Source organism: Scophthalmus maximus, chromosome 20 (assembly GCF_022379125.1).
Source record: "Scophthalmus maximus strain ysfricsl-2021 chromosome 20, ASM2237912v1, whole genome shotgun sequence".
NCBI lineage: Eukaryota > Metazoa > Chordata > Actinopteri > Pleuronectiformes > Scophthalmidae > Scophthalmus > Scophthalmus maximus.
Window position 1 is genome coordinate 10,149,663 of NC_061534.1, and position 13,457 is coordinate 10,163,119.

General features: G+C 40.8%; 1 protein-coding gene across 5 annotated transcripts in view; it reads left to right on the forward strand.

Moving 5' to 3' along the window:
• The window catches only part of rgs3a (regulator of G protein signaling 3a), a 128,522-nt gene that overhangs the window by 52,527 nt on the left and 62,538 nt on the right, over nt 1-13,457 (forward strand). For all 5 annotated transcript variants that reach the window (XM_035608300.2, XM_035608304.2, XM_035608303.2 and 2 more), the window contains 2 exons: nt 3,587-3,698; nt 7,933-7,976. In XM_035608300.2, the coding sequence (XP_035464193.1) occupies nt 3,587-3,698; nt 7,933-7,976 (156 nt within the window). The remainder of the gene's footprint in view (nt 1-3,586; nt 3,699-7,932; nt 7,977-13,457) is intronic.

Consider the following 13,457-nt stretch of genomic DNA (forward strand, 5'->3'; position numbering starts at 1 on the left):
GTCATGGAACAGTTGACCAGCGAAATTTAGTGCATATCCCTGAGCGGTACACATAACAACACGTAGAATCTTCAAACAGATCCAACACTAACTGTACGTACATTATGAACTGCATATTAGGTAGTGCACAATATAAAAAAAGTCATTTCAATGCATATTAAAGCTTTTCTGTGTATGCTTCATGTGCTACATATTCATGTTGTGTATATAGCTCAGTCTCCAAGCCTTTACTTCAGTTTGCTGTTCTGCACAGGAACTTTGGTTGTTGTTGACAGAAAAACTTTATGCCCGATGACAGATCTAAAACTTATCCATAGAAAACCCGATGGCTGAAAAATGGTTCTCCTGAGGATCAGGATTGGGTGTTAGTGATTTGAAGAAAGACGAAATGTGATTTTCTTTGTGCTCTTTCGAAGAGTTTTATAATTATACGGAGAGATTGAGTCCCTGCCCTGCCCTCTCCTCTCCTCTACTATACACTCTTCTCCACTTCTCTCCTCTCCTCTCCAGATTGCAGTAGACAAACATCTTGTTGGTTTGTCACAACCAGTCTTGTGGTTTGTTTATTTCGCCAAACTGGAAGAGATGGTCTGTTGCTCCAATGTGCAATCTTAAGTGAAAATGTGTGCGTGTGTGTGTGTGTGTGTGTGTGTGTGTGTGTGTGTTTAGAGAACAAGCACAGGGCATCATCCTGAGAGGAGATGTCTGAACATCTGAACATCTCTGATGAATTTGTAACTACTTTGAACTATCAGGTCCACATGAGTTGAGGAAAAATTAATAGTGTGAGATATCTGACTATCACAGAAATTCTGTGTAAGGCATCAAAAGAAACTGCAACGCCTTATATCTTAGATACATTTTTTACTGGTCAAACGTTTTTGAACATCCTAATTTCCAGTGCTTCCAGTAATTTATGAAGTTAAAGTCCTGTGAAAAACCTTAAATTGTACAAAGATGAGCTGTAAAATACCCAAGATAATTTTTATTTTTTATTTTCTTAATTCCAGGGATTAAGAAATGTGTTGACTGGCAGGCTCTTATGAATGAAGAGCCCCAACATTTGTCAAGGACTCTGTCGGTCTGTTCAAAGGCAGTGTTGGAACAAACTGTGTTACTAGATCCTCTGATGCATTAATAGGACGATACTGTACTGCTGGTGGTAGTAATGTATATAGATTTCAGAATTGTGAGAAAAAAGCCAAATTACAACGGAAGACAGACTGGTTGGTCAGATCGTCAGCCCAAAGCAAGATAATGAGCCAAAACATTAGAACAGAACCGGGCGGTGGCTTCAACTGATGGAAGAGCAGCACAGTCTCCAGGATGAACTGGACACCAGGTGAAAGCAAAACACAAAGTGCTCCACCTTGGGACGTACTTTAAAAAACTAAATTTGACTAGGATTTTAGAAAGAACGTTACAAGTGTGTTCGGCTGCTGAAGGACTCGAAAATGTGAAATTAAAAAAAAGATTCCATGGTTCCTTATTTTAGAAATGTCCGGAAATACAGAGACATTAAATGATGCAAATTTAGATATTAGCTTCGAAAATGTAGGTGTTTTTTACCAGTGGTGTAATAATCGTTTGACAATAATATTCGGCATGGTGCATTTTAAAAGTACAAAATATGTATTACTTTTGCGACAAAAGTAAAGGTATACTTTCAAAGGTTTCATATTTCCATGATTCCATGTTTCCATTCATTCATAAAAAATATAGTTTTTAATAAAAAATTATTGAATTTTACTCTGAAACAATTACCCTCAAAAGAAATGGCATTATTGTATGTGCCTGTGTGGTTTTACATATGTATGGAGTAAAACATTATTCCATTAATTGTTTGTTAAGTAAACATTAGCCACATGAGTCTAAATGTATCTACTTAACAAATATTTGCACTGCCTTAATAAATATGCAGATACACTAACAGAAAAACCTGTGATGCAGGTGGAGTCGATCCATAAAGTGAGTGTGTGTGAACAGAGAAAAGAGGATTGTTGCACTGAGTTAAGCGCTCGCCACAGTTCTTTAATTTGCCGTGTCACATAATCTTTGCACTGCGGTGCAGTGAAGTGCAGTGACTGCTGGCATGGAAGCTCGTCCCGGCCTCTCTCCGGGGTCAGTCATAAAACAAATATTTAACAGCCAGTGTTTGTCAGGAGGGAGTTTCTCTCTTTATACAGGCTGTTTTTAATGATGTCTCTCTGTGTGTGTTGTTCCAGCTTTTAGTCTTCGCTCACTGTTGTGTAAGTCTGCCCCAGAGGCAAACGCACACACGCGTCGTTCACACAAACGTGCCACTTTAATTAAGACGGCTGAACACAACATATGAGCACGAATGTGGCACAAATTGGATTTTCGAGACATTTGGACAAAGTGGAATTCATATTAGTAATGCTTCAAAAATACATTCGGACATAACAGATTTAAATAGATTTAATAATGAGGAAAAACTTGAGAGAGAATATCACATGTCTTGAAATGACTTTAACAATTAACAACACAAGTTTATTTTTTTTAAATGATGCAAGTAATGAAATCAATTTAAATGTATACATCCTGCTGATTTTACTTTCAGCAGAGTCATACAAAATGTGCGGATGCTTACATTTGCAATACAGCAGATGATTATACAAGATACTGGCTTCTTGATACAGAATAGTTTTGATTAATTTACACATTTTGAAACCTATCAGCTGAAAAAATAAGACAAAGTTGTTTCAGACATTCCCCTGGACCTTGAGGGCTCATTTATCATTCGATAATTATTGACTGGACGAATTCACAAACTTATTTTTATTTATTTTTGAATTGTAATAAAATAGTTGTTAAAATACAGTCATTGAGAGAGGGAATAAAAGTAGTGCTTATGTGCTTTACTTTTTCTTACATCCTCTTTCGCCCACCTACACACACACACACACGCGCACTCCACACACACTCGCTACTGAAATTGCTCCCTCGCCCTTCAGAGGAAGCGACCACAGCAAAGGCATTGTCTTGAACCGCTGCCCATCTGCATGAATCACACCGTTGGCTTGTTATGTTGTATGAGAGGCACAGCCTCACTGTGCAGAGGGGTGACCCCAATGCACACATCTAGACTTTTTGCGTAAAGCCAGTCAAAATGTAGTGTTTTTCCATATTTATATCATTAAAACGCCATCAAATGTCCTTTGCAATCAACGTGCTACACATGTTTACCGATGAATCCACTTACAGTGATTTTTCTTTCTGCAGACAGTGAGCCATGTTACGGACATGCATGCGCAAAATCTGTCATCATCACATTTGTTTTTAAGGGCATTACTTAAGCTGTTCTTTGTTTTAGATGTTCAGAGAATACAAAAGAGGGATGTATGCATATGTCTTTATACATTGCACTTTAAACAGGCCACAATGCTTTGTTTGGCACTGTGTGAACTGCATTTCCTGTGCTCGGTCTCATGAAGGTGAGACTTGTTGAGTGTTAGGTAGTGTACGTGCAAGATTTTGGTGATAGAATGTGAGACTGTATGAAATCAAATTCAAACCATTTCTTAAACTCTTCGCCTCCTTCTGCCCCTCTGATATTTTGTTTTAGGTTACAGTGTTTGTCTACAACGACCTGATGCTGGTGACAAGAGAAGATGAACCAGGCAGGTGTAACGTCCTTCAGAGTCCCCTGTACCTCAGACAGCTCCGGCTCCAGGACGGTACGTAAACACTGATGCGCCTCCTCACCGAGCTGTGTGAAATCCTGGATTTGGCTAGTCGTATATGTTTATGTCAAACTCTTGCAGAACAAGTGTATAGGAATCCTAATTTATTTATTTTTTAATTTGCAGTCGCAAGGGTTCTCGAGTCAGTCCTGTAATCACAGGGTCACAGATGTAAAAAGGGCCAACAATAATTATTTTTCCTACTGAATTCTTAAATATTATATCCACAGTTACTAACTCTGAGATGTCAGAGATGTGGAGGACAGCAGAGAGTTAAAAATGTATGACTTCAAATCATGTTACTGCGTCAACAACTTTCTTTACAGTCCAAAATCAACAAAGCATCAGCCAAAACTGCAATCTGTAAATACATCTCCAAACAGTCTTGTCTGAGTGACCATATTAAACCGGTTTTGACTTTTTATAGTTAAACATACAATAATAAAAAAGAAATGTAACATTCAAACACACAAGTTGCACAATTTTAAATAAACGTGCCGCGCTATTATCGCAGTGATCATGTCGGCGGATATTTAGGAAAAACGCTGCCCAACTTCCTGTTGCTTTGTCTTTTTATTTCACCTTGGTGTAAACAACCGTTTCTTCTGGCAGCGTGGAGAGAATAGTTTGGCCAGTCCGGGCTGCACAGAGCAACGTCAACTCAAATAAATAGGGGCTCACTGTAAATATCAGTGTTTAGAGTGGTGGGCGCAGACATGGGCAAAGTTAGGAGTCATGCATGGGGCAGAGCAGAGGGAGAGGCACACTGCTGAAGACCTGCCTGTGTATGATGCATGAAAGTACCAAAGGGATTGTGACAACTAATCGGACTAAACAGCAGGGTAGTATAGTGACAAGATTATGGGATTGTTTTAGAAGGATGACAGGTGTCGGGATTATGCTGATGTTCCACCCTCCAGAATAATGAGTGTGAGTGTAGGGAGAGTCAGCTGCGCTCTGATTGGAAATGAAGGTATTTGCTCAGCAGAGAACGATGCTTTGAATCTTTCAAAAGATGGCTGGGTCTGACCTTCAGTGGATAAACCGCGCTACATATAGGTGTTAGCGTAGCCTCCCATAGCCTCATAGTCTTTATCCTCAGGCTGCACCAGTGCAGGAGAATCTTGTGCTAGAACCAAGCGGCAACCCACCGCGACTCCACCCGTTGGTTGGTCAGCTGCCGCTTTGAAGCCTTGAGTTTAGCATTTTGGCCTGCGCCACATTGTTTTTGGCATGTTTAGGTTCACATACATCATTGATGGCATAGAAGATTTAAGTGTAGATAGTCAGGGTCATCAGACACACACATAGCTATGCTGGGAGAACTTATGACTTATGCCTCCTTGGTGCTGAATATCCTTATAAGGACACTTTATATATTACAGTACAATCAAAATTTGTATTAGTCCATGGTGTGATATATAAACTGTTGCCTCATAGCATGCAGAGACGGCATCGATCGAGCGCTGTAATAAACACGCGTTCGGACAGCGATTCATCTGTTTCACATGTCTGAATTCAATCTTCCTCATTAAGACGAATCTCCTCCCTCATCTCAGTAATTAACTCTGTCCATCAATGGGAATATTAAAAAAGAAAGCACATCAACCTTTTTCAGGCTACGGTTGACACACACACACACACACGGTTCAATTGAGTTAAGCAAAACATCTGATCAACACATAAACATTAACGTGAACACATTAGCCCCCTAATGCTGGATGCTGCACTGTTATTCCCACAGACATCGCTTGTCTCCCCAGGGCCACTTCTGACCTCCACCCTTCACCCAAACAATCGGAGGTCTCCAGGGTGGGGATTCAGAGGGGTTTGTGTGTGTGTGTGTGTGTTTCATGAGAGGACACACACACACACACACACACACACACACACACTCATCTCCGCCCTGCTGCCTGTCATTGTTATTTCGCTTCGGCAACGTCACTCAGGAAAGAGGCGCCGGGGGATTGTGTTTGTTTCAGCAAGGGCGTGTTTGACAAGTGTGTGCGTGTACGTGTGTGTAATTGCACTGTGCGAGGTTTAAGTCGGCCGCTTTTCCTGTGTTCATGTCACCCTGATAGTCGGCTGATGAGCGTGGGAAATGAGAGTGATATTAAAAATGGAGCCATATTGACCACTCACACGAAATGACCAAGTGTCAATCCAAACATCATTGTACTTTAACAAACTGAGAAGACCACCTCCATCAAAGCGTTAAATCAACGTGAGCAACGTGCAACAAAATGTTGTTTTCTGACTCTTGTTCTTCTTTTGATGCGGTACAAAAAATGTGAGCTGAAGCAAATCATTGAAACTCCTACCCCTTAAAAAAACTAAAAACGCAACAATTCTATGAAGTTATCCACTTGATGACTTTTTTGAAATTAAGAACAAATATATCAGTCACTTTAAGAGCATTCCGAAGGTTATGAGCATTTTCATGGCCTATTAAAATTCATTATTGGATTCAAGCTACAAATATAGACGTTTTAAATGACTGCATGTGAGGTTTTCACCCTGACTTCTTCAACTAGCCTGTTACAGGCTGTGTGACAGGCCCCTGCTGGTTTTTGGTAAGTCAGAAAGATATCCAACAGTGACCTCTGCTGTTAGTTATGAAAACAACGTTCACCACAACTCATGGGCTCTGCTGTCCCTGCATCACACACAAACCACGGCCACTCAATGCTATGAGTTACACCAGTGAGACCTTAAATCGTTTTTACAAACACACACTCAAAATTTGTCTATTATTGATTATTAATTCGATCCCCTGGGCCTCTGCTGCAATCGGAGGTCGCTGCCTGACGTCACAATTTGGGGTGAAGATTTGGAGGCTGGTTTAATTTACTCAACTGGGTGTGTTATTAATGCTGTAGGTAAGGATATATAAAAAGACAAAAAAAGACAAACCTGTTCTTTGCTCTAGTGAGGAGCTGGAGTCGAGCTCTGTGATGTTCGCAGGCTCGACGTGCTCTGGTCCAGAGGACGAGCTCTGTCAGGCTGGATCTAGGGAGTCTGGATTCAGTAACTCAATGAATTCTGACTCAGGACGATTTATAAATCCCCTTCAGACGTATTTAAAGATATAAAGTGCTCTGCTTTTGATGATAATTCAAGACTGACATGAAAACATTTAAAAATGACCAAAGTGATGTGTCTGCTCCTTCTGACTTATTCAAAATTCCACAATCTATGAATATACAGTAAGTGTAAGTGTCTCCTAATTCGCTAAAATATCCGTCATCATTGACAAACTAGTTGACATGCTCATACTTAACGCTTTCTCCGAAATGATGCTCACGTGCCAAATTCCGAAAATCACGCTGAAATCATTCCTCCTCTCCTTCCTGGATGTAGCGAGATTTCCTCCTCATAAAGTCTTTGCAGTCGTTTTTTTTTCACAAATCTTTTTAATCACAAAACTCGCCAACAGAAAAACCTTGAAAGCCACGATGCATTTCCTGCATTTCTTTGTACATTTCAATCGCCCTCTCACAGTGACAACCTTGTTTTCAAATGATGCATTCAGTGAGTGTTAGTAAAGACCCTGAGAGCTTCAGCTTCTCTCTGTGAATCATGTGGTTTTACATGAACACACTTCCAAAGTCAGAAGTGTTTTGGTTAATTCACGAGAGACTTCTGCTCAGCACTCAGGGTTCATAGCCGTTGGTGGGTTGTCCGGGGTCTTGATGAAGCAGGGTAGCTGTGTTCTTGAGCTCTCAACTGTAAATAATAGCCAAAGGTGTTTTTGTTTTTACATAGGAAAATACATTTAAAATTCTGTTTAATCAGGGCCATTAATGTACCATCTTGATTGAACTAGAGTTTCAAAGATGGATGGATAGATTTGTGTACATTTAAGACGGGGATCATTTTAAATCTCTCTCCTCAGACACCAGACAAGATTGCTAGCCTCAGTTGCTGGCTTTGTGTGTGTATGTGTGTTCGTGTACGTGTTGGAGGGGAGGCGTCATTCGATTTAACCATATATCTTAACTGCAGACGCACCGGCCTGTCTCACAGAGTGCTTCTTTACTGAATTATTTGTGGGTGTCTATAAGGCTGACCGACATAATCAATAATAATTTTTTCGGAAAAATCTGAGTGCTTCAAGTGTCTTGCAAAAAGGAGCAGTCAAAATTAAACATGGGAAACATTAATGGGCAGTTGACAGGAAGGAAAGAAAACGAATTTGCATGAATCCGTTTGTTCCTTTGTTTTACAGATTACGCTGAAGAGCTGAGATTCTACCTTATTCACATGACCGAGGTAAGAGAAATGACTGTGTGTGTGTGTGTGTGTGTCTGTGTGTTTGTGTTTGAAAGAAAAGAGCCAGAGAAAGAGGGAAAAGGAAGGTCTAATGTGAACAATTTTGTCTGTGAGCCGGAGGGGCAATTGACTCTGGTGGGAATCACATTACAGGAAAGACTTAAGGCATAAAGCTCTAATGAAAATGTCTTTTCTCTGTGTGTCTGTCAGATTCGATTCCACCTCAGACCCGTCTCTATATCACACATGTGACATCCCTTTGTTTTTGATATTGACATATAAATATATATTATAGATGCACAGTGGTTCTTTTTTATTATTATTTCTGGGCTGAAAAGTATTTCATATATTCAGATATAGGATATACCTTTTTTATGAAATATACAGTAAGTTGCCATATGCTGACACAAGTACAAAACTGAAATATGTGGGATCGCAGCATTAAAACATGATGCACCTGTTTTACGTTGAGATTTGTTTTGTTCGCACAATCATAGTTGCGACATTCATGACAAGTCAGCGTCTTTTCTTCTGTCCGCTGTAGTACAGTACCTCTCAGGCTATCATTCTAAGATGAAAGGGGAAATGATTAATTATTGATATCACATTGCCGTGTTCACCAATTATTCAGCAACTGAAATGGCACTTTGAGGGCCTGACATTTTCCATTGTTTCAGCAGCATGAAAAATAAATAACCACGGCAGAAGTTGCAGTGGTGTGAAAAAAATGTTCATGTACATTTCGAAAAGGAACAATTTTTAAAACATGATATGTGTCAGGATGTTGTACAAGAATCCACACTTCTCCTTTTCACAGCTGAATTACTTAGTAAAGTGCAGGTCTGCATAATTAGTTTGTGGGTTTTCTGCATCAGTGTTTGTCCTCCCTAGTAGTCATTAGAATGTTTTGACAGTAATTTCACAAAAAATATCAAATCAGCTGCATTTGAGAGGCAGGAGATGAAAATAAAAGCATAAAAGTATGCTGCTGTGAACAAGTTATTTGACAGGTACTCTCATAGAATTTGATGGTTTGGGAGAATGTTACCTTGTATAAAAAAAACAACCTTTCCACCATGTTATGTGTCATGGAGCCTTTACCACAATCACCTGCAACCACATCAATTTGTGAATCTGTGGAGCTTGGCTTGAATAAGCCAGAAACAACTACGTGAAACTAATGCTTTTCAACATTCCCCACTTAAACTGAAGATTGGATGTCTTAGAAATGGTTTTAAAATATAAGCTGCCCCCCCACCTCTTTTGAATTTAATTTTTTTTTTAAATTCATCCAGCCACTGTGACCCGTCTGCAATTTGTTTTGGCTGCAAATGTGTCTGCTCATAAAGTTAATATTTTCTTCATGAAACTAGATAAACCCCAACCTCTTCTGCCACACACGCACGCACACACACACACACATTTTTTTTCTTTGCTTTGAAATGAGCTGCATAACCTCATTAGCACCTTATGAATTTTTTAAAGAGCCTTTTTCTTTTCAGAAAATCCTAGACAGAATGAGAAGGGGTCTGATATCTGTCCCATAAGCTGGAAAAGAGGAAGGAACAGGCTCCAATATTATTCTGTCCAATTAGGCAACATATATAAATAGAAAGTCTTGCGTAAGACTTAAGCATGAGAGAGTAAGAGGGAGAGTTTTAAGTGAGTTAAAGGTGGATTTTGGATTTTCTGCGACGCATTAAAGAGGTCTAGAGGGATGGTTGTGTCCGCTCTTGGTCAGTGCAGGAACCTCTCTCTTCATATTTCTTCTTCTGCCTCTATATGTTATGTTATTTCTTTCTGACTTTATTCGTATTGTAAAATTCACATTATATATATATACATATATGACGATATATAATGTATTGTGAAATTCAGGGACCACACTGACTGCTTGATATTTTGGCACTAGCCTAACACAGTCAGCTGACATTGCAAGGAAACAAGAAGTGAGAGAAACCGAGTGATGACAGTGTGTGTGTGTGCTTGTGTGTGTTTGGGGGGGTGGTCTGACAGGATGGAAGGAGGAGGGGGTCTGACAGGAAATAGAGAGGAGGCTGTAAAGTAAATCTTAACTGGAGACAAGAACACACACACATGCACATGCGCGCACACACACACACACACACACACACACACACACACACACACACACACACTGTGCAGTCACCTATTATGATTGATACACCTGTCAGCAGTCAATTTCATACCTCGAGAAGCAAACAGTGGCCACAATGAAACACCACATAGAGTTTGCACTGTTATAAAATCTCTTCTCTCCTCTTCTCTCCGTACTCAGCATGAGTAGTGCCCATTTATCTTTAAGCTACAACAGGGCCTTTACGGAGAGGTTGACCTTCTTGTTCCGCTGGTAGGGCACATTGGCTCGTGGAGTGGAGGAGCATGTGAGGTGGATGCCGTGAGGGAGGGAAAAGAGAAGGAGAAAGGAGCATCTATCTGAAGAGACTGGGCGCGAGGTCATGAGTCGACGGGATTATTGAGCTCCGCTGATCAGAGAGGATAAAGACATGTTTGAAGAAGTTGAATGACCACGACCTTTGCCACGGCTGTGTCTGTGTGTGTGTGTGTGTGTGTGCTTGTTTGAGATGAGATATGTGTGTAATGTGATAGACTCTAATTGAATTGCTCTTTCTGGCCTGTCTTTGCAAAGGTCACACATAGAAACATCCACACACACTAACAGAGAGAGAGAGAGAAAGAGAGAGAGACGGGGAGAGAGAGAGATTTAGGACACCTTGTCATGTTTTAAGTTACATTGCTTTTGGCCTCACTACTACTATTTCCCTTTCTGCTCCATACCCTGTCATGGCTCAAACCAAAATTACAAACATACATCATAATGTATGTTTACCGTCATTTTCCTGTTTTTTATGGATGCATTAAGTATCTGAGTTTTTTGCATGTCATTTCCGCTTATCTTTCCTCGAGTATTTCAGACTTCCTCCACCATAGCCTGTCCAATAAAAGGAAGCAGTATTTGTACAGTGCTGCTATAAATAACTTATCATGTGGTGGTTAGCTAGATACAAAATAACCTACACAAACACATTAACACATGCAAAAATGCAGACACAAACAGAAGTCTGTGTAGACCATAAATGGAAATTTACTCCGATCCCCAAAGGGACCGCACAGCAACATACAGTGGCCTTCACACATCACGACATACAACACATCTCCCCACAGGATCGCTTCATCTCTGACAAGAATTGTATCTCATAGAGCATCAAATGCAAAGATGGGATAATTTGGTCTCTCAAAGTGGAGGTAAGTTTGTTTCACAACGTGTTTACCTTTCATTTTTAAGGTGGCATCCCTCCTTGAAATTGTCTCTTCGCGCTCTGAATTTGTCCGCGATTTATTTAAAAGATATGGATAAGAAAGGTTCTCCTTGTTCCTGTTGAAGTCCTGCTCCTCCCTGACTCTGTCACAGTCCGCTCTCCTCATTCCGTCTAACTACTGTCCTTCTCCTACATTAGCTGGAGGTCGTGCTATTTTAGCAGTTGCTCAAAACAGAACTGATATAACCCAGATTTACACGTGAATAGGAAAGTGGTGGGGTGGGGTGGGGTGGGGTGCATTTGTGTCTCTGGAAAGTCGTGTGCGTGTAAGTGTGTCAGTGACGCAGGAAGAGAGGAAGCAAGAAATCAGTGTCTAAAGGAAAAACACGGAGGCAAAGAAGAGACGCTCTCTGAGATTATTGACCAGCGGAGTGCATCAGGGTCACCGCAGAATCATCATGGGCAACTTGGCCGACCGGGTCGGGCCTAAGAAGCGGTTCGTGAGGGAGGCAGGCTCTCTGCAGCAGCACCTGCTGCCTGACAGTGGAGATGTAAGTGCCACTGATAAGATGGTCCCGTGCTGGCTAAGGGGGTCGGAGAAAGAGATTTGTTATGGTTATTATTATTATTGTTATGACTACGCTGCATGAAATGGGAAGATCTGAAAGCATTTTTGTAAATGACGTTTGATAGAATCATTTTTGCAAGCATGGGGGAATTGTAGTTTTGTTATAAAGAAATCGACTGAGTGGTTGTTTAACGCTGTGCCGAGTTAGATGTAACTTTTCACAGTCTCAAGTGAGATAAATCCTTAGCCGTTTGTAGGAAATCGGAGAAATTTCAGGCTTAAAACATTAAAGGTTATATGTGATTACAGTACTGCAAGTGTTTGTGTTGGTTGAAGTAGAACAACCATGGGTCTTTGCTCTGTGTTACTGGGTTGACAGTGATGATGATGAGCCTAATTTTTCACAGTTAAATTACATCTATTGTTAAATTGTGCCTCTCCTGGTGTTAGTCTATTGCGACTGTACAAAACTGGTTGCACGTATGTGGTAATGATTTCCACAAATGAAAGCTGGGAATGCCAGTACGTGCAGAGTCATACTCATTTGTCACTATTTCCCCACAAATTACCATTAGTATCAATAATTAAATCTACTTCTCGGCATAGTCTGCATAGCACACATTTATGTTACATATCAATTTTGTACTTCTTCATTGTTATTTTGTCACAAATGATTTCACTCTTCAACCCGGCATTCAAATCGTATTACATGTGGAATTTATTGAAGTTTTTGGTTTTGATATAAATTGTCTTTTGTGCACTTGGAGCAGCGCATCGAGAATGAGATGATTGAAGTCACAGTGTGGTGGTTTGTGTGTAGGCAGTGGAACAGCAAAGGGGAGCACTGTGGATCAGGTGAATACAGCGCTGCGCTGTGCATTCACACCACATTGTCTTTATGAGTCCGTACAGTTAAAGGTCAGGCTGCTCTTGGATGATAATGTGCGGGATGACCTTCGTGTAACGTTTGCGGACACAATAAATAACGGTGCGACTTTGATTGGAGTACCTCAACCGAAGGCTCACTTCATGTTGTATTTTTCTATGACTAGGAAGAGGACGTCGTAAACACATCTATAAGGATGTGCACCTCTAGGTGCTTGTTTGTAATGTGTGTATCCATATACAGCGTGCCTTTAAAAAAAAAATGTCTCTATGTGTCTCTTTGTGCTTTGAGGCACAACATTTACCTGCGTGACAGACAGGCTGTCGCATGCAGTCTGAAGGCAGGGTGTGAAGGATATGCACCCAGGGGCACCAGTCAGCAAAATACCTACTTCATGATGGGCCATCCATAACGTGGCCAGGCCATGACCAGTCTCTCTGGGCTCTGATTGAACTGAGATGTAACCTCTTCCGTCTGGATGAGCCACAATTTAAAGTGTACTTTGCTTTCTCTCTGACTTAATATGCCAGCACAGACTGGCAGGGCTGCCGTTGCACTGGCCATACATCTAAATATAATCACTCAGAGACCTCCATCTTAGCAACATGATTGCATTGAGATCTACGACCACCAACAACTTACCCAGGAGCACTGGTGATGAACATATTCTCCTGAGCTGCATTAAACTTCCTGCTCCCCGATCAGGTGCAGGACAAATGGCTGTT